General features: G+C 42.3%; 1 protein-coding gene across 1 annotated transcript in view; it reads left to right on the forward strand.

Annotated features, from left to right (window-relative positions):
• The first annotated feature begins 4,560 nt into the window (after positions 1–4,560).
• Positions 4,561–23,012, forward strand: part of SLTM (SAFB like transcription modulator) — a 37,957-nt gene continuing 19,505 nt past the window's right edge. The window contains exons 1-8 of the mRNA XM_082198381.1: positions 4,561–4,847; positions 10,980–11,067; positions 16,540–16,604; positions 17,020–17,190; positions 19,298–19,345; positions 20,366–20,390; positions 21,731–22,199; positions 22,776–22,825. Of these exons, the coding sequence (XP_082054507.1) occupies positions 4,614–4,847; positions 10,980–11,067; positions 16,540–16,604; positions 17,020–17,190; positions 19,298–19,345; positions 20,366–20,390; positions 21,731–22,199; positions 22,776–22,825 (1,150 nt within the window). The 5' untranslated portion in view covers positions 4,561–4,613. The remainder of the gene's footprint in view (positions 4,848–10,979; positions 11,068–16,539; positions 16,605–17,019; positions 17,191–19,297; positions 19,346–20,365; positions 20,391–21,730; positions 22,200–22,775; positions 22,826–23,012) is intronic.

A 23,012-nucleotide genomic window follows, 5' to 3' on the forward strand; every position in this document is an offset into this window, starting at 1 on the left:
TAACCCATAATCCTTTGGATCTGCCTGAAGGTTTTGATCCATGAGATTGGTTATTTTCTTGGTTGCCTAATGGATTATGATTAAGAAAAATATTATTGATTGTAATTGCATGTATTATGGTTTTATTATGATAACTCTGATAGGTAGAATGTAAGCCAAGCCTCCTAAAGAGGGGCGGCAGCTGTAGGGATAATAAAACCACTGTGTCCCAGCCTTGTTTGACATGAAAGGCACCTATTTCCTATCAAAATGAGGAAGTGCCAGATGCTGTTATTACCATAGCCCTTAACCCAGCTACCTTATTACAGGTAGGAGAAGGTGGACAAGGGAGCCGCCCACTCAGCCTTACCTGTGCTTGTAACAAAACCCACAAACCAAGTGGTTAATATAATTGGGGCCACAGGTAAATCACAAAAGGCCCCGTTTTTGCAGTCTGTTACCTGCTGTCTAGGTGGCCAAGTAGTCCAGCACAAATTTTTGTATATACCAGAGTGTCCCATTCCTTTCTTGGGCCAAGACTTGTTAACAAAAATTACAAGCCCAGATTTCCTTCCAACCAATGGGGGAAGTAATGATGACAACTGGACCAGCAGGAGAGTTTTCTTTAGAAATGCCCCTGAGAGACCATTGGCGCTTGATGATGGTAAAAGAAGAGGAGGGAATCCTCCCTGTTAGCCTGCTTCATGATGTTGACCCTGGACTATGGGCGGAGGATAAAAAACCAATACCCCATCCCACAACAGGCAGCTGAAGGAGTGTGGGTGCTGAAACACCCCACTGTTGCCAGTGAAGAAGGAAGATGGTGGGTACCGCATATAGGCCCCAAAGTTCTGAAAAAGTGGAAAGGATGAACAGGATTTTGAAAAACCATTGACCCAAGAAACAGGGTCTAATTGGGTGTCCATGTTGCCCTTGGCTTTGCTTAGAGTCTGTAGCCTCCCATTGAAACGTATTCACTTGTCACCCTTTTGAAGTGATGTTTGGGAGACCGGTTCCTTATGTGCGCATGCTTTCACCTATCCCTGTTCAAGATGTGGAATTAAACAATTACAGTCTCTCTCTCGAGATTCTCTCTCTCGACAGGTGGACCCAGGCCCGAACTCCTTGCGTGACCAGTTTGAGCCAGGTGACGAGGTGTGGATAAGACTGGTCCCAGGCACCACTGCAACCGTGCTGGAAGGGCCCAACTGCTCTCCACACCCGCAGCTGTGAAGGTCGCTGGCGTCACACCTTGGGTCCACCACATTCAAGTGAAGAAAGCTGCTTCAGATTGGACTGTGTCTCAGCATCCTGAAGATCCCCTCCAGTGACGACCGCCTTGCTGATATCACTCCGGAGGCTGGTATCTCTACGCACGGCTGAAGAATTAGATGGGAGGGGCGCCTGCGGGCAGCGTCCCCAACGTAGAAACTTGCTCTCCAGCAAATTCAGAGACACCAATCGGACTTTTGGTATTGGGCCCGGAACCCCTTGATATAGTCACCCCAAGTGTCAGGCCATTGCAGGGGTGGACATATTCCTGTGGGTGCATGCTGATATATGAAGAGGGAGAAGCCCCTTTTGGGTATAATATCTTGAAGGAAGCGATCCCCCTCCATCCCCTTGATGATCCTTCTCCTATTTATGATGGGAGAATCTATTCCCAAGGCCGAATGTTTCCAGGTCTTAAATCGTAATAGCATTTTCCCCACACAGGAAATGAGAAAACAGGGGGCTCAGAGTCTCTATAACAAGTGGCTTCAATTAGCAGAAATAGTAGCCCATGATGTAAATAAAACTGTTTGATTAGTTCGTATCCTTGGATGGTGATAGGTCCAATAGTGCTTCTATTGCTTTTCTGCTTCTGTATGCCCTGCTTGATGCAATGTATGCAAAATATGATGAAGAAGATGATGTCTCGCATGATGGGACCTCGCGTGATTGCTTTCATGAGAGATTATAGACCCCTACCCCAGAACGAACCTAAGTATTAGGTTGTTCATAAGAAGAGGAGGGAGTGAAGGGAGAGGGAAGGGTTGTTTTCTTTTTTTATCTTGTACCTAAGAAGAATCTTCTATATTCTCTGTACCTTGAATCTAAGTTAATTTTTGAGCTAGAAATAGATCTGCAGAAGGCCCCTCGTCTCCCTATTTTCAGGAATGCGAGATAAGACAGAAGGAGACTGTAAGCTTCAGGAATGCAAGGTAAAACAAAAGACGCTTAGAAAGACACGTATAGGGAGGGCTGCTTAGAGGGTTGCGTTTGGGGGAGGAGGAGGGAGAGAGCTTTTCTCAAGGTATAAAGAAGTCTGCAGAGGCGTATTTCTTCGCAGCCAGTCTTCCTGAAGATATTCAGCTGGCTGACCCTGTGCACAGAAAAATAAACTGCTTTTCCTCCAAAGAAGGATCTTTCCTGGTGCTTTTTGCTCTCTCCCTGGATCTGAGGACGTGGGCCAACGATTCCCTGGCATGGATTAGGCATCAGCCTACACTACCACCATACAAACATATGATAAAAAATTAAGAAATGGGTCCCCACTTTAAAGTTGTATATCAGCTGGAGATCAAATACAAATAATTGCCATTAAAATCATATCTGGATAGGAATTATTTAGACACCTATTAAAATCTACATGATAATGTAGAAGAATAAATAATATATGCTGTATTTTTCGTCCCATAGGATACTCCGTCCCATAGGACGCACCTAGTTTTTTTGGGGGGGGAAATAAAGGAGAATTTTTTCCCCTTTATTCCCCCCCCCCCAAAACCAAGTCGGGGAAACCAAACCAGGTCGGGGAACAGCGGTATGGCAGCGCTCCGCCTCCCCGCTGTCCCCTGAGCTTGTGGGGCTGGTGCTGGGGAGAAGCGCTTCTCCCCAGCGCCAGCCTCCAAACCAGGTCGGGGAACAGCGGGATGGCGGTGCTGCGCCTCCCTGCTGTCCCCCGAGCTTGTGGGGCTGGCCAATGTCTGCCCGAAGTGCGGGGCGCTCTGCTTCAGGGTGCCCACGCGCCGGGCAGCAGGCTGCTATCCGCAGCCTAGGGAGCCCCGCGGGAACTCCCGCGGGCTCCCCAGGCTTGCTGATAGCTTCCTGAAGCCTGGAGAGCGAGAGGGGTCGCACCGGTGCGCACCAACCCCTCTCGCTCTCCAAGCTTCAGCGAAAGCCTGTATTCGCCCCATGCGTCACACAGATTTCCCCTTCATTTTTGGAGGGGAAAAGGTGCGTCCTATAGGGCGAAAAATACGGTACTTTCTGGTGTGTGGTTTTTATAATAGTGAGATTTTCATTTATTTTTGCTTTTTAAAAAAGGAGTTAAAATGTATATGGCTCACTTAGGATTTAAGCTGTACAAGGCTTTATCCTGTATGCTTAAGCACAGCTCTCACTAAATGTGAAAGTGGTTTCACAGTGCTTTAAAAATGCGGTGAGACTGTGGCCTTGCTCCACACCTTATTTGAGTGCTTTAGTTTGGCAGGAATGTGGTCTTAGTCTGTGATAATGTCTCTTCCTTGCCTTGAAGGATGAGGAGAAATAAGGGAGTGATACAGAGATCCTACCCCCGGGGCTGAAAAAGATCCCCCAGGGCAGAGGATCTCAGGGTTCTTGTAGATCCCACAATCCTGAAGTCTGCCCCTCCTTGGTGTAATGAGCGTGTGCCTGCTTGTATCTACAGATTCACACATTACATACCTGCATATATTATTTGTTCTATCATTTGTGTTCTGCTTCTAGCCAAAAAAAGGCTTCCAGCTTACACAGTTTGATCAATTTAAACAATAGATTGATTATCCTTACCCAGTAGATTGATCATCCTTACCCAGATGCTTGAAAAGTTGAGGTAATTTAAATCTGCTGTTAGTATTTTAATTTTTGTATATTTTAAAGTATGGTTGTGAATTTTTTTCATTTTTATTCTCTCTCTTTTCAAAAACCGCATTGAGGTTTGTTTGTTTTTGCAATCAAGCAGCGTATAAATTTCATGAAATAAATGAGCAATAAATGATAAAAGTCAGGGCACAAAAGGGGGGGAGCACAAAGAAGGATAAAAACAAAAGCAAACTCAAGTCTTAAAGTTATGCGGTAATAGTTCTTATAATACGCTGCTGAAATGGAAGCAGCCTGATGGAATCAGCCGAGGTGGGAGACCTGAGGCGCCACTCCCATCACTCCTGTCTACGGCCATGCTGCCTGGGCCTAATGGGAACTGAAGTCCAACAGCATTTTTGAACGCTCAAACGCCCCCTCCCATAAGCCCCGCTTCCCTTTCTCTCTCTTCCAATAAAGTTCAAGCTCCTGCCTTCCGGCAATCCAACTAGCCAATCCGCATGCTTGGAAGACGAAAAAGAGGCAGAGCCGAGCGCCCCTCGCGGCGTGCGAGAGAAAAGGCGCAGCGGAAGACAAGGCTCCCTTCAGTTACACGCATGCGCTCAGACTCGTGCACGGCCCGCCCGCCCCGCATGTCCGCCCGCTACGCAGCCTCGGCGTCTCTTGCATCCGGGTCCTTCCCGAGCGCGACTCGCCAATAGGCGAGGAGGCGAGAGGCTTGCGCGTGCGCGCTGGAGGGCCGGCCTGGCTGGTTCCGAGGCTGAGGGGGAAGGGCGCTGCATTGTGCGAGCTGCAGAAACGGCAGCAAAATGGCCGCTGCGCCGTCTGGGACCGCCGCCTTCGCCTCCCCCGCCGCCTCGGCTACCGCTGCCTCGTCTTCCTCCTCCTCTTCTTCGGCCAGCGGCGCCTCGGGCCCCAACCAGACGCCGACGGAAAGCAAGAAAATCACGGAGCTGCGCGTTATCGACCTCAAGTCCGAGCTGAAGCGCCGCAACCTGGACGTGGCCGGCGTCAAGACCGTCCTCATCGCTCGCCTCAAGCAGGTGAGGAGGAGGAGGAGCGGGGTAGGCCGCGGGCCCCGCAGCCAAGCGCCGGCCTGGCCTCGGGAGGGAGCGAGGAAGAGGAGGGCGCGGGGCCTCCGTGAGCGCCCGGCTCGCCTTGCCTCCGCGGCCTCTCCCTCTCTCCGCCGCTCGGCGTCCTTCCTCTTAACCGCCTTCCAACGGAGAAGCGCGGCGGGCGGAAGGCTTTCCTGCGTCGCGTGAAGGCTTTTCTTCTTCCTTTGCCCCCGCAATTTGCAGGCTGGTAGCGCATTTCTCGCTCCGGAGACGCCGTGGGGTTTAATAGGGCTTTAAAAACAGAAAACTATTTCGAGAGAACTGTTTGTCGGCGGTTCTGTGGCAATGGCTGCTCTGTATCCTGCCCTGAGGTCTGCTATAGGGCAGCCGATAAAAAAATGTGCTTCATAAAACAAATGGGCGAGATTGAAAGTGAGGGAAGGAGGCGGGAAACCCTCAGCAGTCAGCGAAGGAGGGCATGTGTGGAGTTGAGCTTGTGCTCAGCTAAGTCACGATGCATCTTCGATTTTATTCTTTCCTCCAAGGAGCTCCGGGTGGTCTGCATAGTGGTTGTCTCTCTCTCTCACACCCCCCCCAAAAAAAAATATTTGCTCCGCACAGCAACCCTGTGAGGTGAATCAGACCAGCAGTTAATGGCTAAGTGAGGATTTGAACCCAGTGGCATAGCCTGGGGGGTGCAGGGGGGCTGGGCGCAACATCTGGGGGTTAGGGTTAGGGGGCGCAAATCCACGGGTTAGGGGGCGCAAATTACTTTCCTTGTCCCGGGTGCTGACAACCCACGCTACGCCACTGTTTGAACCTGGCTAGTCTGACTGGTCAAACCATTATTCCATCTTGTCTCCTGATAACAATTGCATATGGCTGTGCATTTATCATTCAGTAAATGTTTAGGCATTGTGAAGTTGTCTTGGATCTCGGCTATAGAGGCCGGGGTTGTTCATACTACACTTATTTTGAAAGTTCTGCATTGGCTGCCTTATCACTTCTGGGTTTAGCTTAAGGTGTTCGTGGTGTTTAACTTTTAAAACTTGAAAAGATATGGGGCGCAAATTCATGAAGCAGCATCTTTTGCCATACCAGCCTACCCATATCTTAAGATCTTCTGAAGAGGCCTGCTCCAAGTTCCTGCTTTCATACTGTGCTTCTGCAAATGAGATTCACAAACGAGAGTGATGTTTTCTCTGGTGGTATCCCAGATTTGTAATGCTCTTCCTATGGTGCCAACGTTACAGGTTTTTAGACACCATGTGAAAACATTTCTGTATGCTTGGGCATTTTAGATTAGATTTTTTAAAAATCATGTCCAGGTTTGTTTTGGGCTATTTTGTTTCGTTTTATTGAATATTATTAGGTTTCCTTTTAGTTTTAAAATGGATTTTTATATTGAATGAAATTTATTTACTCTTTCTACACCACTATGGAATCTTTTAATGAAGGGTTGCTAAATATTTTAAAGAAAGTAAAATCTTGTTTGTTAGGTTTTCAAAGGCCTATTGTAGTTTAATGTTTGTACAGCACTTATAAATGTTGGGGGCTTCCTAAATAACCAGATTATATCTGGAACCCTTGGCATATTTAAGAAAATCACAGGTTTGTACTGAGATCCATGACAGTTATCCTGCTATAAGTTGTTTCTGGTACCTGCAGGCATACATAGTGAAAGTTCTGTTAATCACCAATTGCTGTTAATGTGTTTCGTGACAGACTTTTAATTTGCAAACTGTTGAATCCTGTACTGCTGCACCCCCATTTCTTCACGGTTGTTACCCTATTTGCAGATGTCATAATTCCTGAGTCTCCGTTCTTTTGCCCAAGGCACAGAACAAGGGCAGCTCCATAGGTTGAGTGTTAAATTTGTTGATTTATTTAAGAACACTTTTAACCCATTCTTCATTGATAGGCAAACTCAGAGGGGTGTACAGTAAAACAAATTAAAATTGCAGATAAACAGCTTAGACTAATCACAGGGTAGGTAACTCTCCTACTTAACAAAACCTGTGTAAACAAATAATACTTTAAGCTGGCAATGAAAATGAATTGGTGCCAGCCATAACCATGGATTCCACAACCATGGCACCACTACAGAAAAGGTCCTTGTATGCTATCTGTATGGCATAATCAACATGTGACAGAAGTGAGCTGAAACTCAGTGGCTTGCCCCTCACCTTTGAACACAGATCATATATTGCTTTCAAGATGAACATGAATAAACTGTGATTAAAATGCCAGATTAAATGTGTTGGGTATGGCTAGGAGATTTAGTCCCCCTCCCATGCATTTATTGTTTTCTGCCCAGGACTACAATTGTTTCAAGTACATACTAGATTGGTTTAACTTTGTGGGCACAGGTGTCTAATGATGCATATGTTGTTTGCATGTCATCATTTAGTATGGAGGACTGCTGCATGACGTGTGCAGCTATCCTGTACCTGTGGAATTGCTTGGACTGTACCTGGGTCTCATATCCATGCGTAACAGACTCTCAGAACAATTATATTAGGTAGTCGGTCTGCTCAGTCTTGTTCATGTCCATTCAGAAGTCTCACTTCTAAGCAGTGATGTGGGTGGAACATTTTCTCAAAGGAGTAATTTCCAGAGCTTTATTTTTCCATGGTAAAAAAATACTTAATAAGTTCTTTGGTAGCAATGAATGGTTGCCATTTGCAAATAAATTTTAGGCAACCTTGGCAATTCCAAAGTTTTTAGTTTGAGTACAAAATGCAAGTAAAATATCCAAATACTACCGGGGGGTGGGTGGGGGAGGCTATGACCATCGTTCTTGATGATTGGCCATGCAGACTGGGGCTTTAAGGGGAAACATGCTGTGCTTGTATTATTTAATTATTGTCATTCTGTGCTACTTTTCCTCTCATAGGAGGAAGTGCAGTATAGGGTAGTTTACAGCATAATAAAATTTGATCTTAAGAAATCATGTTAGATATTAAAGCTACATAATTAAACAAAAAAACCTAATTCATCCCAGGGACATTTAAATTTCTTGTGATGATGCTGGTATGATCCTGTTCGATTAAAATTTCTGTGGCAGTCAATCAGTGAGGTCTCTCAATTATCCCTCTATATATTTTCATTGGAATGAAATCCAAGGATACTTTGCAGGAGAAACTGGAGAAGGAGAGAAACTTGCACATGGTTAGGCAGCTTAAGTCACATTGAACTCAGTGACAAAGGTATATCTAGGGTCCTTTGCGCCCTTGCTAAGGAGTGATATCTGCACCCCCCCAAAAAAAAATAACTTCACCCATGTTTGATCTCACCACTTATTGAACATACATTTAACCTATAATTATCACTGACTGGGGAAGGGACACCAAGGGTCGTTTAGTCCAACCCCCTGCAGTGCAGAATTTTTTATTTTTGTATCTCATTACCATTCAACTCCCATTTTATAATTTTCTCCTTTGTATGCCTGTTGGAGGGGTGTGAGGAGATGATGAATATTTCCACCCATACTGTCTGAAATTGTGGTATTCAAAAGTAAGGACAACAGGGTTGAGGTTTTATGACCTTAGTTTAAAAAAATCAGCATTATGATATTCTTTAAGATACGTGGTGACAATAATTATACACAATATTCCAGGAGCATCTACAGAATAGACTTGTATAAGGCCATTACGATATTCCCATTTTTTCCCAATCCTTTTCCTAATGGTCACCCATTTTACTGCTGCCACAACCTGGATCAACTTCTTGAGCTTTCCATTATAAACCTAAGATCTCATTCTTGGTCAGTCACCGCAAGTTCAGACCTCAATAGCATATATGTAATGTTAGAATATTTTGCCCCAGCATGCATCACTTTACATTTGTTAACACTGGACCAGATTAAACCATTCACCTGGTTTGAAGAGATCCTTTTGGAGTGCCTTACAGCCTCTTTTAGTTTAAACTACCCCAAACAACTTGGTGTCATCTCCAAGAGGGTTAGAAAGATGTTCTGTCTCATCCTGCAGACTTAGGTTCAAAAAGCAGGCAACAACACATCCGGTAAATCTCACTGTCACAAATGGGCAGGACCGGAACAAAGAATTAGACCAGAATGGGTTTCTTACCTATTTCAAAATAGAAGCACTTACACTGCTCCCTCCATACCAGATACACAAAATCAAACTTCAGAATGAGTAAGTACACAGGAAGGACGGCCCACCCACCCCCGCAAAAAGCCTCCTTTTTGTCATAATTTCCAGTTTGCTCTCCCCACCCCCATGCTCAACCTGCATTCCTAGAAAAAAAGGATGCAGCAGAATCCAAATGAAGGGATCAAACCTTTGTTTTTCCAGGCAAGCCAGCAAAAATAATACTATGAGAAGAAATGAAAGGCAAAGTGAGAAAAGCGGCATTGATTTACTGCAAGGTGGATTTGATTTAAATCAAATCGATTTAAATTACGATTTAAAACACTAGTCAGTAATGCTTGATTTAAATCACTGGTCAGTAAAACTAGATTTAAATCATTTTTTTACAGAGAGACTCGTTCTTGTTGGTATAATCTTAATATTTACAAGCATATGAAGGTTCCATTTTTGGAATAATAAATTTTTAGAGTAGTTTTTACAGTTATATCAAAAATTACTGATTTGGTTATACTATTAGAAATACATAGACAGATAATTATGAAATTATGGTGTGGTTTAGTAAGTTACCTGTTTATATTTGGACAACTTTTCTGCTGTACTTTATTGGAAGGAGAAAAATGATCATTTCCTTAATAACCATTTAAACAATTTTTTTAACTAAAACAAGAACATTATAGCATATGTATCCATGTTTGTTAACTGATGTGGTTAAACCTTTTTTTTTTAAAAAAAAATATCCACCTTAGACTGAGTTTCAGGAAACATGAAAAACTTAGTTTTAGCACACATGAAAGACTATATTTAGAAATATTTTTCCTGCAAAAGCATTTTATTTTAAAAATCCAATTTAAATAAAAAAAAATCTGATTTAATTTTTTTTAAAAAAATGATTTTTAAATTATTATTTTTTTTAAAAAGCATTGATTTTTATCCACCCAGCTTTACAGCTAGATAGGGCTGGGCCACGTCAGCTTTTCAACGTTGCAATGTATCACTAGCCAAACATCATGATATGGCAATACATCACAGTGTTGAGATGAAGGGGATGCAACACACACACACACACACACACACCCAAGTTAGGAGAGGGGAGGAATGAGCGCCATCTTCCTGCTTTGCGTTGCTCGCTAGCCTCCCCAGCACCACAATCCCTTCCCCTAGGATAGCCGCTTTCCCAAGGAGCCAAATTCTCCTTTGGGTTCCCCTGTGCTCCTGCCTGATTTCAAGCATCCTTCACCGCACACCCAGTCCTATGTGTTCCATCACCCCCCCCCCCCCAGATTTCAAACATCCTTCACCACACTCCTGATTCTCCATGCCCCACAGAGGCCTAGGAAGAGGATGCCCTCAGCCTTAGTGGCCCAATGGAGACTGGCCAAACGTGAGGCCAGTACCTTACCTTGGGCATTGCTGGGCCTGCATGGCAGAAAGGCTCCCCTTCACCAGGCAGTCAGCTCCCAGGCAGGCATTGCACTCAGCAGGCACAAGAAAGGCCAGAGCAGTGCTGGCCTGCATGCCCGGCTTCCTACTTATCTGTCCGTTCCCAACAGCAGGGGCTGGTGGACTGGCTGGCTAGGTAGGCTCCCTCACCCAGGTGTTTGCTTACTCCAAGGCTACCTCTGTTGCTGGCAATCAGCACCCACTGGCCAGCCCCAGAGGCACCATTCGCCTGCGGAGCTTGTAGCCAGGGCTGCTACAACATACAGCCACACAAGCTTTTGGGAGGCAGAGAGATGAGAGGTCATCAGAGGGAAGAAAAGAGGGACTGAGGCTGGTGTTGCCCACGACAACCCTGACCACCATTCAAGGCACCCCTGTGCCTTCTCATTATTATAAAGTGTTATTAGGATCTTCCTCAAGCACCTCACCAGAACTATGCAATATGAATTACACTTTGTCCTTTGCAAAATGCCCTTAACTTGAGGCTTATTGTATCAGTGCAAAAACTAAATTGTACTTCATGAGTAAAATGTTTGTATAACCCAGTCCTGTTTCATTTTGTTAGGCTATTGAAGAAGAAGGAGGGGACCCAGATAATATTGAAATAGCTGTCTCAGCTGATACTCCAAACAAGAAACCAACCAAAGGAAAAGGTTAGAACTTCTGTGAAAGTAAACTTTATGAAAATGCTGATGTTAGTTAAAGAATCTGCTATTGAATTTTAAAACACTTTTCTGCAAGTAGAAGGTATCCTGGTATTTATTGAGATACTAATTAACTGGTATCCTTATCTTGATCACACCAGTTTGTTTGAAGCCTTCGACTACTCTGCCCTTTGTTCCTTTATAGTACAAATGTCTAATTTGCTAATCTCCAGATGTTACCAGACTACAACTCCAGTTTTTGCCATCCTGGTCGTAATTGGGGCTTCTGGGAGTTCAAGTCCAGCAACATATGGTAGCCACTCTTGCTTTCTTGGCTCAGTCAACATTTAAAATTTATGCCTTGTTTTTCTTAACTTAAAAAGCACAGATATCAGAATAGTTAGTGGTTCAACTGAAAATTTTGACTGAAATTATTCTTCTAAATGCATTTGATTCGTCATCGTAAGTTTATTGTTCTAGCCAAAGGCCATGACAAACTTGTAAAATCATTCAGAACATAAATCTATAATATAAGAGAGAAAAGATACCAAAGGCACAAACAAGCTTAAATCTAATTTAATTTCAGATTATACCTCTGAATCACCAAAACAACTTATAGCAATTTTATCTAAAACACATTTTTCCTGGACTTTTTAGCTGCCAGTGTGTAAAGGGCTCCTCCATTATTGTCATTCAAAAGAAACTCAACCATTTCTGCCAGAGTGTAACTGCTTGCTTGTGAGAACAAAAGTTTCCGAAAGTGATCTCCTGGATCTCTATATAAAGAGCAGTCTAACAGATAATGAGTGATGTCTTCCACCACAAAGTATTTCTGAATACAGGACCTTGTTATGGTAATGGCCATCCAAGGTTGCAGTTGGCATCACTTGGAAACACAGCTCAATAAAGGCATTTGGTCAGCTAACTAGCTTTGAAATGCTTTGTTGTCAGGAGTGGGTACGAAGGAAGAATTATGGTGTTCCTAATTAGTTTCAAGTCCTTTCTGGATTCTAGCCAGAAGAGCCAATCTCTTAATTGACACCAGTGTTCGAAATTAACCAGTCGCTAGTCTTTTTTTAATTTTTTATCTTTGACTGAATTTGCTCTGTGGACTGCTAGGAAGCTCCATTACAAAAAAAACAGGCCGCCAAGCCAGTCAGCCTTCCTCCAGGTCCTAGAGAAGGCTGCTGCATGCTTATCGCAGGCGGCACAGAGGAGTACAAGTGCTGCTCCTAGTTGCAAAAGGAAGCATCTTTTACTTTAATAAGCCAACCCCTGCTCCCACAAGCCAAAGACCACAAGGGTCTCTCTACCCAAGAGAAGAAAGTCGCCCACTAATGTTTCCCATTTTTTTATGTCAGAAGACAACCCTCCCGATACCACAAATTGCAAAAAGAACCAAATATTTTTTTTACAAAAAAATTAACAGAAAGTGCTGTTGCATTGGGGGCGGGGAAATGGTGACTAACCATTCTGTTTTTGTGCCCATAACCCAGGTTCTAGGAGACATTTGCTGAATAGTTTTTGCATCTCAGTTTCTAACACTGATTGACAGTTATTCAAGGTCAATGTAGAGCTCAGTTCTGGAAAATAATAATAATCTAAAACATCTTGACAGAGTTATCACCCAATTCCGTATAGCACAGGAAAACACTCAATTGGTATAGTAGTGATTCTTTTAATATATTTTAACTAGATGCAGTCTGCTCTTGCCTCACAGGTTGACCACTTGTATTCTATACATGGATATTGTGTACATTTCCCAAAACTTTAATGGAATTGAAACAGACCCACAAATTTCAATGCCATAGGGCATTTGAGTAAGCACTGCTACCAAATAATTTTAGGGCAGGTTCCCTCCCTTATTGTAATAGAACATTTATCAATGCCCATCTGGTTTTCTAGGCTTGGACTTTCCATTTGACACTTCCAAGAGCCAGTTTCACTAAAGAGTACACCCAAGTATCTAAATGAGGCAGTTTGTTCTATAGCTTGCTTCTCTAAACACCATTAATATCAAGGTCTGTCTTTCCCAAAATCATAATCCTGGTCTTATAGCAATTCATAGATAGGCTTTCCTGTTTACTGTATTTAGTGGGCACCTCCAGGAGAGTTTTGAGTTCCAGTCAGGAAAGTGAGAGGAGCACTAAATCATCTACTTACATCAAGCTTGAGATCATTCTGTTCCTAATCACCAGAAAGTTAAAAGGCCTGGGAGCCAGTATGCAACCTTGCTTTCACTCCTCATGACATTTTAAAGGCATCAGTCATACTACCATTTAAACCTACTGTGACCCTCATTTTTGTGTTTCTGCATAGTTCTTGAATCAATAGCAGAAGTCTATAGTCGATGTTGGCAATTTGAAATTTCTTGCACAGTCTATTGCAATTAATATAATTGAATGTAGCAGACAGATCAATACAGGTTGCATAGATTATTCTTAATGTTCTTAGTATATTTCTTTATAATATGGTTCCAAGTAAAACATTGATCAATGGTACTGTGTCCTCTGAACCCTGTTTATTCTTCATGAATAAAGTTACTTTGCAGCCATTTTGATAATAACCTAATTGGCTGGGCCCACCCATGCATAAGTGAAGTGCATGTAAGTGGAGAACACCCTGGAGAGTCCTCATGGCTCCTGAAGAGACCTTTGCCAGAGCCCAAGGAGGTCTTCCTCTTCAGGTTCTGGGAAAGGTCTCTTCAGGAGTCATGAGGACTTCGGAGCCAGAGCCCAAAGAGGAAGTTCTCTTTGGGCTCCGTGGTATCCTTGCAGAGTCCAGAGGGGTAGCAGGGCTTTGTTGAGACTGCTCTGCCTCCCACCTAACAGCTGATGTGCAGGGTACTACAGCTGCAGGTGCTTCCCTACACATCAGCAGAGCAGCTCAAGAAAGTCCCACTGGCCCTCCAGCTCGTGAGGACACTCTCTCCAGAGCCCAAAGAGGACATTGGGGAGTTGCCTGTATTTAAAGAGTGAGAAAAAATGTTCCCTTATTTCCAGGAAGTTGTACTTACATAAATTATGTAAAATTTCAGCTTTTCCCATCACAAGTTCTATAACAATGAAGTTTAAATATAATTTAACATAAAGAGCATGCTGTCATACAAGTAGCTTATGTTGTGCAGTAAAGATAAAACTTTGCTCAGTAAATTTACTGAAGATTTTGTTTTGTACTATTTGAGGGGGAAACCAAAAAGTTTTTTTTTAAAAAAAGAACTTTCATTTGAAAAATTACAGGCCAAGCTATGAATTTGTGGAAGCACAGCTGCTGAAAAATAAATCACCCATTGCTAAATCAAATTGAGTGATGTGATTCTCTGCTCAACTGAGCTAAATAAGATATTCAAACACTGTTTTTTGCCCAAATTGAGTGCTTTTCAAGGTGGGCATCTTGAGTTCCAAGGAACAGTGTTCAACAAAGTGGCTTTTCTGGAAAAATCTGAAACTGCCACGTTTCCTTAATATTGTGCTGGCATTCATTGTTACTAATTTACTTGTGAAGTAAAAAAAATTCCATAGAAAAATTAAGCATTGGGATTTTTTTCACTTTTGGAAACATTTGTTCCAATCATCATTAGTAGTATGGGTGTTCTAACCCCACAGGAACAGTGACTACTAGGGCATGTGAATACTACCTGTTCTTAGTTTTTAGTGGTGGACATTAAATTTACAAACACCTTAGAATATTTGGCTGTGGTAGTTGTTTTATTAGTAAAAAAATTGAAAGCATTAAGTTGGTTGAGATGCATTTATATTAAAGGGTCATTCCATATCATGTCATCCAATTTTCTTAATATATTGTACACTTGTTGAATGACCAAAACTAAGTTTAAATCTAAAATGTTTATTTTTTTATATCATCCCATTTTTTTAGTTATGAAGGTTTGAAGTTTTTTTTTTTAAAAAAATGGCAATTTTGTCCTTGCCAGACTACACAAAAACATTAAAAGCTCAGCCAACAATTAAGACATTTCAAAACTCAAAATACCAACCTATTCAGAACTGCATGGGCTTTACTATGATATGTCATATGATGGGCTTACTTTAAATTTTAAAGTACTTCATTTCATGGACATTACAATAAAACATATCAAACAAAATTATGACACCTCTGTAACTCTTTAACTGGTGCTAAAAATTGGATCACTTGATATGGAATGACCCAATGTCAATTTATTATTATTACATTTATATTCCACCTTCCTTCCCAGAAACTCAGTATCAGTACAGTGGTACCTCGGGTTACATATGCTTCAGGTTACACACTCCGCTAACCTAGAAATAGTGCTTCAGGTTAAGAACTTTGCTTCAGGATAAGAACAGAAATCAGGCTCCAGCAGCGCGGCAGCAGCCGGAGGCCCCATTAGCTAAAGTGGTGCTTCAGGTTAAGAACAGTTTCAGGTTAAGTACGGACCTCTGGAACGAATTAAGTATTTAACCCGAGGTACCACTGTACATGGTTCCTCCACTCTCTGTATAATCCTCTAGATTAGGCTGAGAGTTGGTGACTGGCCCAAGGTGAGATTCATGGCCAAGTGGGCATTTAGAACCTGGTCTCCCAGGTCCTAGTCCAACTAACCGCTGCACCTTGCTGGCTCTCAGACAGATAAGGATATGTTGTTGTTGATGATGATGATGATAAAATTGTATTATAGTTAAACCCCGTCCATCTGGCTGGGCTTCCCCAGCCACTCTGAGTGGCACTCACATGGCACTCAAATATATCTATTGAGGGACATGAATGCTGTACTCATGTGGAAGCCTTAACCTCTAGTAGAATTTACAGATTAATTTGTCTGATGTTGACATCACATCTTAACCTGGGGCAGCAAATGTACCCCTCAGCTGTTGTGAACTCTTAACTCCTTGAACACAAATATGTTACTTTATGATACCTGTTTGGAAGATTTCTTTGGCTAACAAGGAGAGTTGTATAGATACGCAAGTGACAATGTGATATGAAAATATGAGTTCAAGCCATGTGTTTCTTACAAGAAGGGGGTATTCTGTGATTCCTGTGGATCAGGGCCAAGTAGCACTGCGTGATCCTAGGGCCAGTAATGCAGCCACACTACGCAGTAGAATAACACATGAAGGGGATGTTAATGATGAATTTCCATAACTGAGAGGCAGAGATGCTCACCAATTCAAATCTTTTACTTGATAGCAGGCAATTGCAGAAGACTATCAATCTAGATTGTCACAGTATATATTTAGATGAAGTTGATTAAGTTCTGTCTGCACCACAAGCTCCCCCCCAAAATTTAATGTGAATAAGGCTTCCTACAACATTCAATATGTTGTTGCTATGGTTTGTTTCTACTTGGGGTAAGGGGCTAGGTGATTGGTTGTATGTTTTTTGGTTAGATTGTTTTTCTGGAGTGCCTTATGCGTTGAGGGCTTTCCTGAGTCTTGTGGTGAGAGAGACACTTGAAATGGAGCAGATACAAGCTTGTCATTGGCATATCATGTCTTTTAGGTAAAAAGCAGGAAACTGATGAATTAAGTGGTGATACTTCAGTGGATGATGATTCCATGGTCAAGGTAATTCTGCTATGAAAAATAAAACTGGGGATCCAGTCCTAAGTTTTGCCAATTCATTCTCACTTCTAAACAATTTTGACTGTAAACCATCTTTGATACTGAATTTGCAGTTTATTGTTATTCAGACTAAGTTAGATGCTCTTGGTTCCCTTTGATTTCAGTGGGAGTTAAGTCATCACTAACACGTCCCATTGAGCTCAGCTTCCTTCATCTGCATACAGTTCTATGAGACCTTGCATACCAACTGTAATAAAGTATTGTTGGGCAAGTTATCTGTCAAGGAAGCATGAACGCTTTGTAATTTGATGAAGAGACCTTATGTTTAGTTAGAATCCTAGGTTTTAAGGCTACTGAACTCAAGATACAAGAAATTTCCTTCTGATATATTAAGTTTAAGTGTTGCTCCTATTGAAAGGAGAGTGAACTGGAAGCTCAAGATGCAAGTGACCAGGATGGAAATGATGAATTGAAAGAGTCGGAAGAATCTGCAGAAAACGGAGAGGAATCCTTGAATTCTAAAGCGGTGCCTCGTGTAGACAAGAAGAAAACTCATTCAAAGCAGACAGAGAAGGACTTGGAAACCCAGGTATACTGCAATATAAGCAAATTATTAGGATGGCGCCTACAACTTTCATTTCAAAATTTGTCCCATTAAGATTCCATAAATTCACCTTCTTCCTTGCCCAAGATGATTGCCTGTCTCGCCTTGGGTCAGTGCCCCTACTTCCACAGCAACATCCACCTCGTTGCTGTTGCTGCCTCATACAAAAGTCAGGCCAAGGGATAGAAATTGCACCGCCTTTCCTCCATGAACAAAGTGGAGAGGGAAAAGGGGTACAAATTCCCTCAGGAAGGAGCAATGATGGAAGCAACAGAAACAAGTGCTTTGTTTCCATTTGTGTATGTGCTAATCTGTTGCCTCCTCTCATCCTCTGTGCAATGTGAATGTTTAAACCAATGGAGCGCTTATGCACCAGCCTGAACCTCCTCTGCAGCTATGCTGGCCTGGTCCAAAACTGGGAATATAATTCTAGCTTGCAAAGCAGAGCCTTTGGAAGACAAGTATGAAGCGCAGTCTGGCAGCTGGTCTGTGATTGCTAGTTTTATTTTCAGTGAATTGGCAGATTCACAGGAGGTAAACAAGTGCTGGGAGGATTGCATCCAAGGATGGGTGGGTAAATTGGTTTAACCCTTGCCTTGCTTCTCCCTTCTACCATGCAGTTCTAATTATCCCCACCTTAATCCCAAATGCACTCTTCAGAGAGAGAAAACAAAGGCAACATAAATGGAGAAAGTGCCATTTTAGAAACCCAAGCTTAAGTAAGCAACAAGATGTAATTTCTCCTCTCCTCCAGTTCAATTGTGACATTGGAAAGAGGTGTCATCTGAATTACTCATGGTTGCTTCAGGTTCTGTGCGGCAAAACACACTTCGTTTCCATTTATCTGTCTTTCAAGGCCCCTTCTGTGTGATGCCATCACTCTCATTGGACATGAGAAGAGCTGGCATTTATGAAGTTGGTGGGATCAAAATGTCAGTGTGAACCTTTCCCCAACCTATTCCCACTTACTTGGGAGTAAGTGCCATGGAACTCTGAGACTTACATATGACTAAGCCTGCTTAGAATCAAGCTGTTAAGAACACTTTCCTTAGCTAAATATAGTAAGGGAGAACAGTAGTAAAATAAAATAATTCCATTGATCTGCTCACGCAAGAAGATAAAAGTCCTGAATAGGATTTACTGCCATGGGAAACAATTAATTGTCCAAATTTTGATACAGCTACAGAACTTGTAGTTCTTTGTGCTGAACAATCATAACAACCAGCACATATTTGATTAGACGCAACCTCTCTGTTTGTCATCTTCCCTAAATCTTCTTTTGGCAGGAATGTTTGTTTGCAAGTGATGCTGGGATGAGTACATTGCTAGAAAATGATTGGCCATCAATTCCAGACTCAATTTCAGTTGATGCTAAGATCTAATTTCCCTTTGCTTCTTGCCTCTTGCTGCAACTGTGTAGTGTAAAAAGTGGATTAACTGCCAGCAAGAGTCTTTACCATTTGTGACAGTTTTTCTGGGGGAATGGAGCTCCTTGCTTCCCCATATGTCTCCAGAGATTGGAGTGGGGAAGAGAAGCCTTTCTGTCCTGTTGCAAGGTATTGTGGTGCTCTCTGGTTCATGGAAGAACCTTATTAAGGCGAAACCTTCGCATGGCACTGTTGACAGTAGCTCAATTTATGGACAGTTTGTGACTTGTCAAATAATATTGTTCAGTAACTTTAATATATTTGGAAATGGAGACTGCCCTTTGTAAGCTCAAGATAGGACTTGGTGTGGTTTTCATGGGTCTGAAATTTTGGTTGCCCAGCCACAACTGTGCAGAAGATGAAACAAAGAGAACTCAATGAGCTTTGTTCAGCTGGTCAGCATTCTGTTAGACAGGTCTGCTCCACTGCAGGAAATTATGGCAAGGTAGAGAAACTTGCTTAAGCAGAGGGTTGCAACATTACCAGCTGTCCCTTAGAAGGCATCATCTTGTTACTGCTCACCTCCCCAGTGGGAGTGAACCACACCCAAGGCAATTTGTAAAAAGCAGTTGTCATTCAAAGTGCAAGTTCCTGGTTAGTGCATTTGCTTGCTTCTGAAGTAAGCCAACTTACTTAGGCTGTCTTTGTTTATTTCCTCATGTTAGGCCAGCAATATTCGAGATACAGAAGATGAAAGCTTTTCCGCTAGTCATGTAAGTTTCTAAATTGCCTTCTTAAACCTGATTAGAAAGCTGATTATATTTGAATTCAGCTAGAAGGGATCTATAGGGACCACCTCTAAAGTGTCAGGTTTAGTTGCATTGTAGAAAGACTTTGTATACCTTAATCTCTGTCATCTAATTCCACAAAACTACTGAAATAAATACCATGTGTTGTGGACTATTGATGAGATTATGGCTTGCACCTTACTGTCTCAAACCAGACTACTTAACTGTTCCCAGAATATTCCAGGATATCCCTGGGTCTGGTGTAGCACATTGTGCAAACTAGTACCTATGCCCCTCCATTTTATTTTATTTTTAAAATATTCCCCTGCATTGGCTTTGCTCAACAGTCACCACTGCCAGACATGGATTCTTCCTTCTTGTGTAGTGAAAGAGCAGCCTTCACTAGAGTTAGTTACTTGCTCTGAACCAATTTTTAATGACATCTGCAGGAAGGTGAACTTGCCTTGCCTTGAAACAAGGGTTTGGGGTGCTATTTAAGGGGCACCACAAGGGAGGGAGATGAACCATTAGCAAGTTTGACTGCACTAGTTCTATTGAAATGTGTGGGAGCAGGATAATTTCATAAATGAGAAGGATGTCTCTTGGGTTGCTGTACCTCAGTCACCAAAATCTTGCGGAGTTGTGTGGTCTTGGATTACATACATAAGACATTTAAAAGGCTTCCACTGGAAATTTTAGGACTTCCTGGATATAGTCAAAAGGGAAATGGCAGTTCCTTCCCTAGATCTCATAGTATGTTTTTGGAGTTTCCATATTGTAGACAAATCATTCTTTGAAATAGTGGAAGCTGCAAACCATCCACTAGTACTAGCTTAGAATGTAAAGCTTAATAGATTTCAGCTGGGCAGATATCTGTTAATTGAGTCTTTGCCTTATTAGAACTGGCACCTCAATTTGTTCCTCTAGATTGCCATTAGTTTACTGGCTCTGTTTAAAATGTATCCTAATCTGGAATGCTTATTCGATTTTTATTTTATTTTACAGGATGGAGAGGAAGAGAATGAGAGAGGTATGTTAGAAGTTCAGTAGAGTTTTGTGTGTTCTAATATGCTTCAAGTTGCCTTTTGTAAATGGCAGTTGTATTAGTTGGTTCTCTATCAGGCATTTCAGCTATATCTGTGCCTTTGCAATGAAGAGTGGTTGGATCCATGCTCTCTGTTGGCTTTTCTGCTTTTAAATTGCGCATGGGCCTATCAGTTACTTCAGTGGATGTTGTTACATGCATATGACCACAACATGCCTTTAATGGAACAAAGATCCCAGACTCCGTGGATCTGAATCTTTTTTTCTCTTTTTGGGGGAGTGGGGGGTACGGTAAGTCTTTATGTCTATACATTCTCTTGCACTGCAGTAACAGATAGGTGCCAGTTGAATATTATGTATTCTGCAGTTTGCAAGCCATTTGAACTACAGGCCACATTCTGCTTCCACACATTGGCAATTGCCGCATCATGCTTTACAGCCTCACATGAAATTTTGGAACAAGTAACAATGGAATCATCTAATCAGCATTGCCTTTAAAAGCTACAGAAACCCACCCTGGCTTCACATTCTTGCCAAAGAAGACTTCTAGAGAGCATGCTAAGAACCTTGCATGTTGTCGACTAAAGGACATGGAATCATTGTGACTCAAGCATAACAGTGGAAATCTTGAAAGGGCACTTGTGGGTGTCAGCCACAGACTTGGTGTTTGGAAGGGATCCGAAGGCAGAAGCTTTTGTGGAACGTAAGAATGCTGATGGAAACACTATTAACAGAACTGAGAGTATTGACCCCATGGACACAGGATGAAGACTCCGCATCCTTTCTGAACTTTGGACTAAGTTGGTGCATGAACAAGAACAGCCGACATCTGCGACTTCACCATGGCTGACAGCAAGAGTTGGAACGCAGAGGACAGTGGTTATGCAGCTATGAAGGATTCGTCTATTGAACTATGAGCCATTAGAAGGATATTGGAAGACAAAAAGACTTGTCAGTGGAAGTGTAGATATACTGACAAGCAGTCACTATTTGGTCATGAAGAAAAACTTCTTTGCACATTAATGCCAACATTGGAAGCCAGATACTTGTATTGAAGAACAGGTATCTGCTGGATGGAACCTTTGTCTAACTTCTGTTCTGTTTTGGTATTTATGTCTAGAGAATTTGTTTGCCATGAAGAATGAGTGATCCTGGGTAAAGGATTGGTTTATATGTTAATGCCCCTTATGCTTTCCTTCCCCCCCTAACCTTCCATCAGTTCTAATAACTGGCTTTGTATTTTCTAGGTCCTCTCTTCTAGCTTATACATATGCAAATGTTTAAACTTCTTGTTTTGCCATATTTATTCCTGTTAAATCCTCTTAGATAAAGCAGGTTCTGGTGATGGTACACAAGAAGTATCTAAGCCTCTTCCTTCAGAAGAGAGCCTAGCTGAGGCTGATCACTCTGCTCAGGAAGAGATGGAAGCTAACGTGTCTGTGAAAGAAGCTGAGGATGATAACATATCGGTTACAGTCCAGGCCGAAGATGCCATCACTCTGGATTTTGATGGGGATGACCTTCTAGAAACAGGTAAAAATCTGAAAATTACAGATTCAGAAGCAAATAAGCCAAAAGACGGACAAGATGCCAGTGCACCGAACCTGGAGAAGGAAAGCAAGGATTATGAGATGACAGAGAACCATAAAGATGGTAAGAAGGATGACTGCGTGAAGGGGGATCCTGTCAAGAAGGAAGCCCGAGAAAGCTCGAAGAAAGCAGAATCTGGAGACAAAGACAAGGATACTTCGAAGAAAGGTCTCTCGTCTACTGGGGCCTCAGGTCAAGCAAAGAGGTTTGTCTTTCTATGTCAGTTCTTTAAGATACTGCCAGCATTCGATAAGATCACTCTGCATTAAGGGGGTAGCAGCAAGAAACTTATAATTAGTATCTTATGCTCCTGCCTATAAAATGTTTTGACGGCCATAAGTTACCTGTGTGTTCCTTAAAAAAAAAAAAATATCGGGATCTTCGTATATGCTTTGTCCTGCTGGCTGCATTGGCGAATTGACAGCATTTTATTTTTTATTTTTTCAAATAGTCAAGTTTTATGTATCCTTGTGATGATGGTAATGAACAACTCTCAGTTCTGAGAAACACCAGTATGAAGTCAAGTCCCAGTCCTGAAAGGTGGAGAAGATTACCATATCCACTGAATAAAATTGTCAGAAAATCTAGATCTTCGGGCATCTTGGGGAAAATCAGTGCAAGAAAACCATGATGAGGGAAAATCACTTTTCCTCAAATAACAGTCCAGCCCTCCTTTTTTTGTTTTTGTTTCCTTTTTTTGAAATGACTTGCTTAATAATGTAAGATTCTGGACAAGCAAATTCTGCATGTTCAATTTTCTTTGATTTGTTCCTCCTTTTAGCTCTACTAAGGAATCTAAAGAAAGCAAGGCTTCTTCAAAGGATGAAAAAGGTAATGTGTCCTTTGTGATATGTTGCTATCTTTGATCTGGTAGCAAGGCCATGAGACTAGAAAGCTTCAGGGATGTTTCTGCCTGTCCCGGAGGGGGTGATGCTTATTCCCTCCTCCCCTTCAGGTTTTTTCCTTTCCGCTATACAGCCTGGCTTCAATTAGCTGATTTGAAAGGGTGTTTTTTTGT

This window comes from Podarcis vaucheri (assembly GCF_965113315.1).
Source record: "Podarcis vaucheri genome assembly, chromosome: 14".
Lineage (NCBI taxonomy): Eukaryota > Metazoa > Chordata > Lepidosauria > Squamata > Lacertidae > Podarcis > Podarcis vaucheri.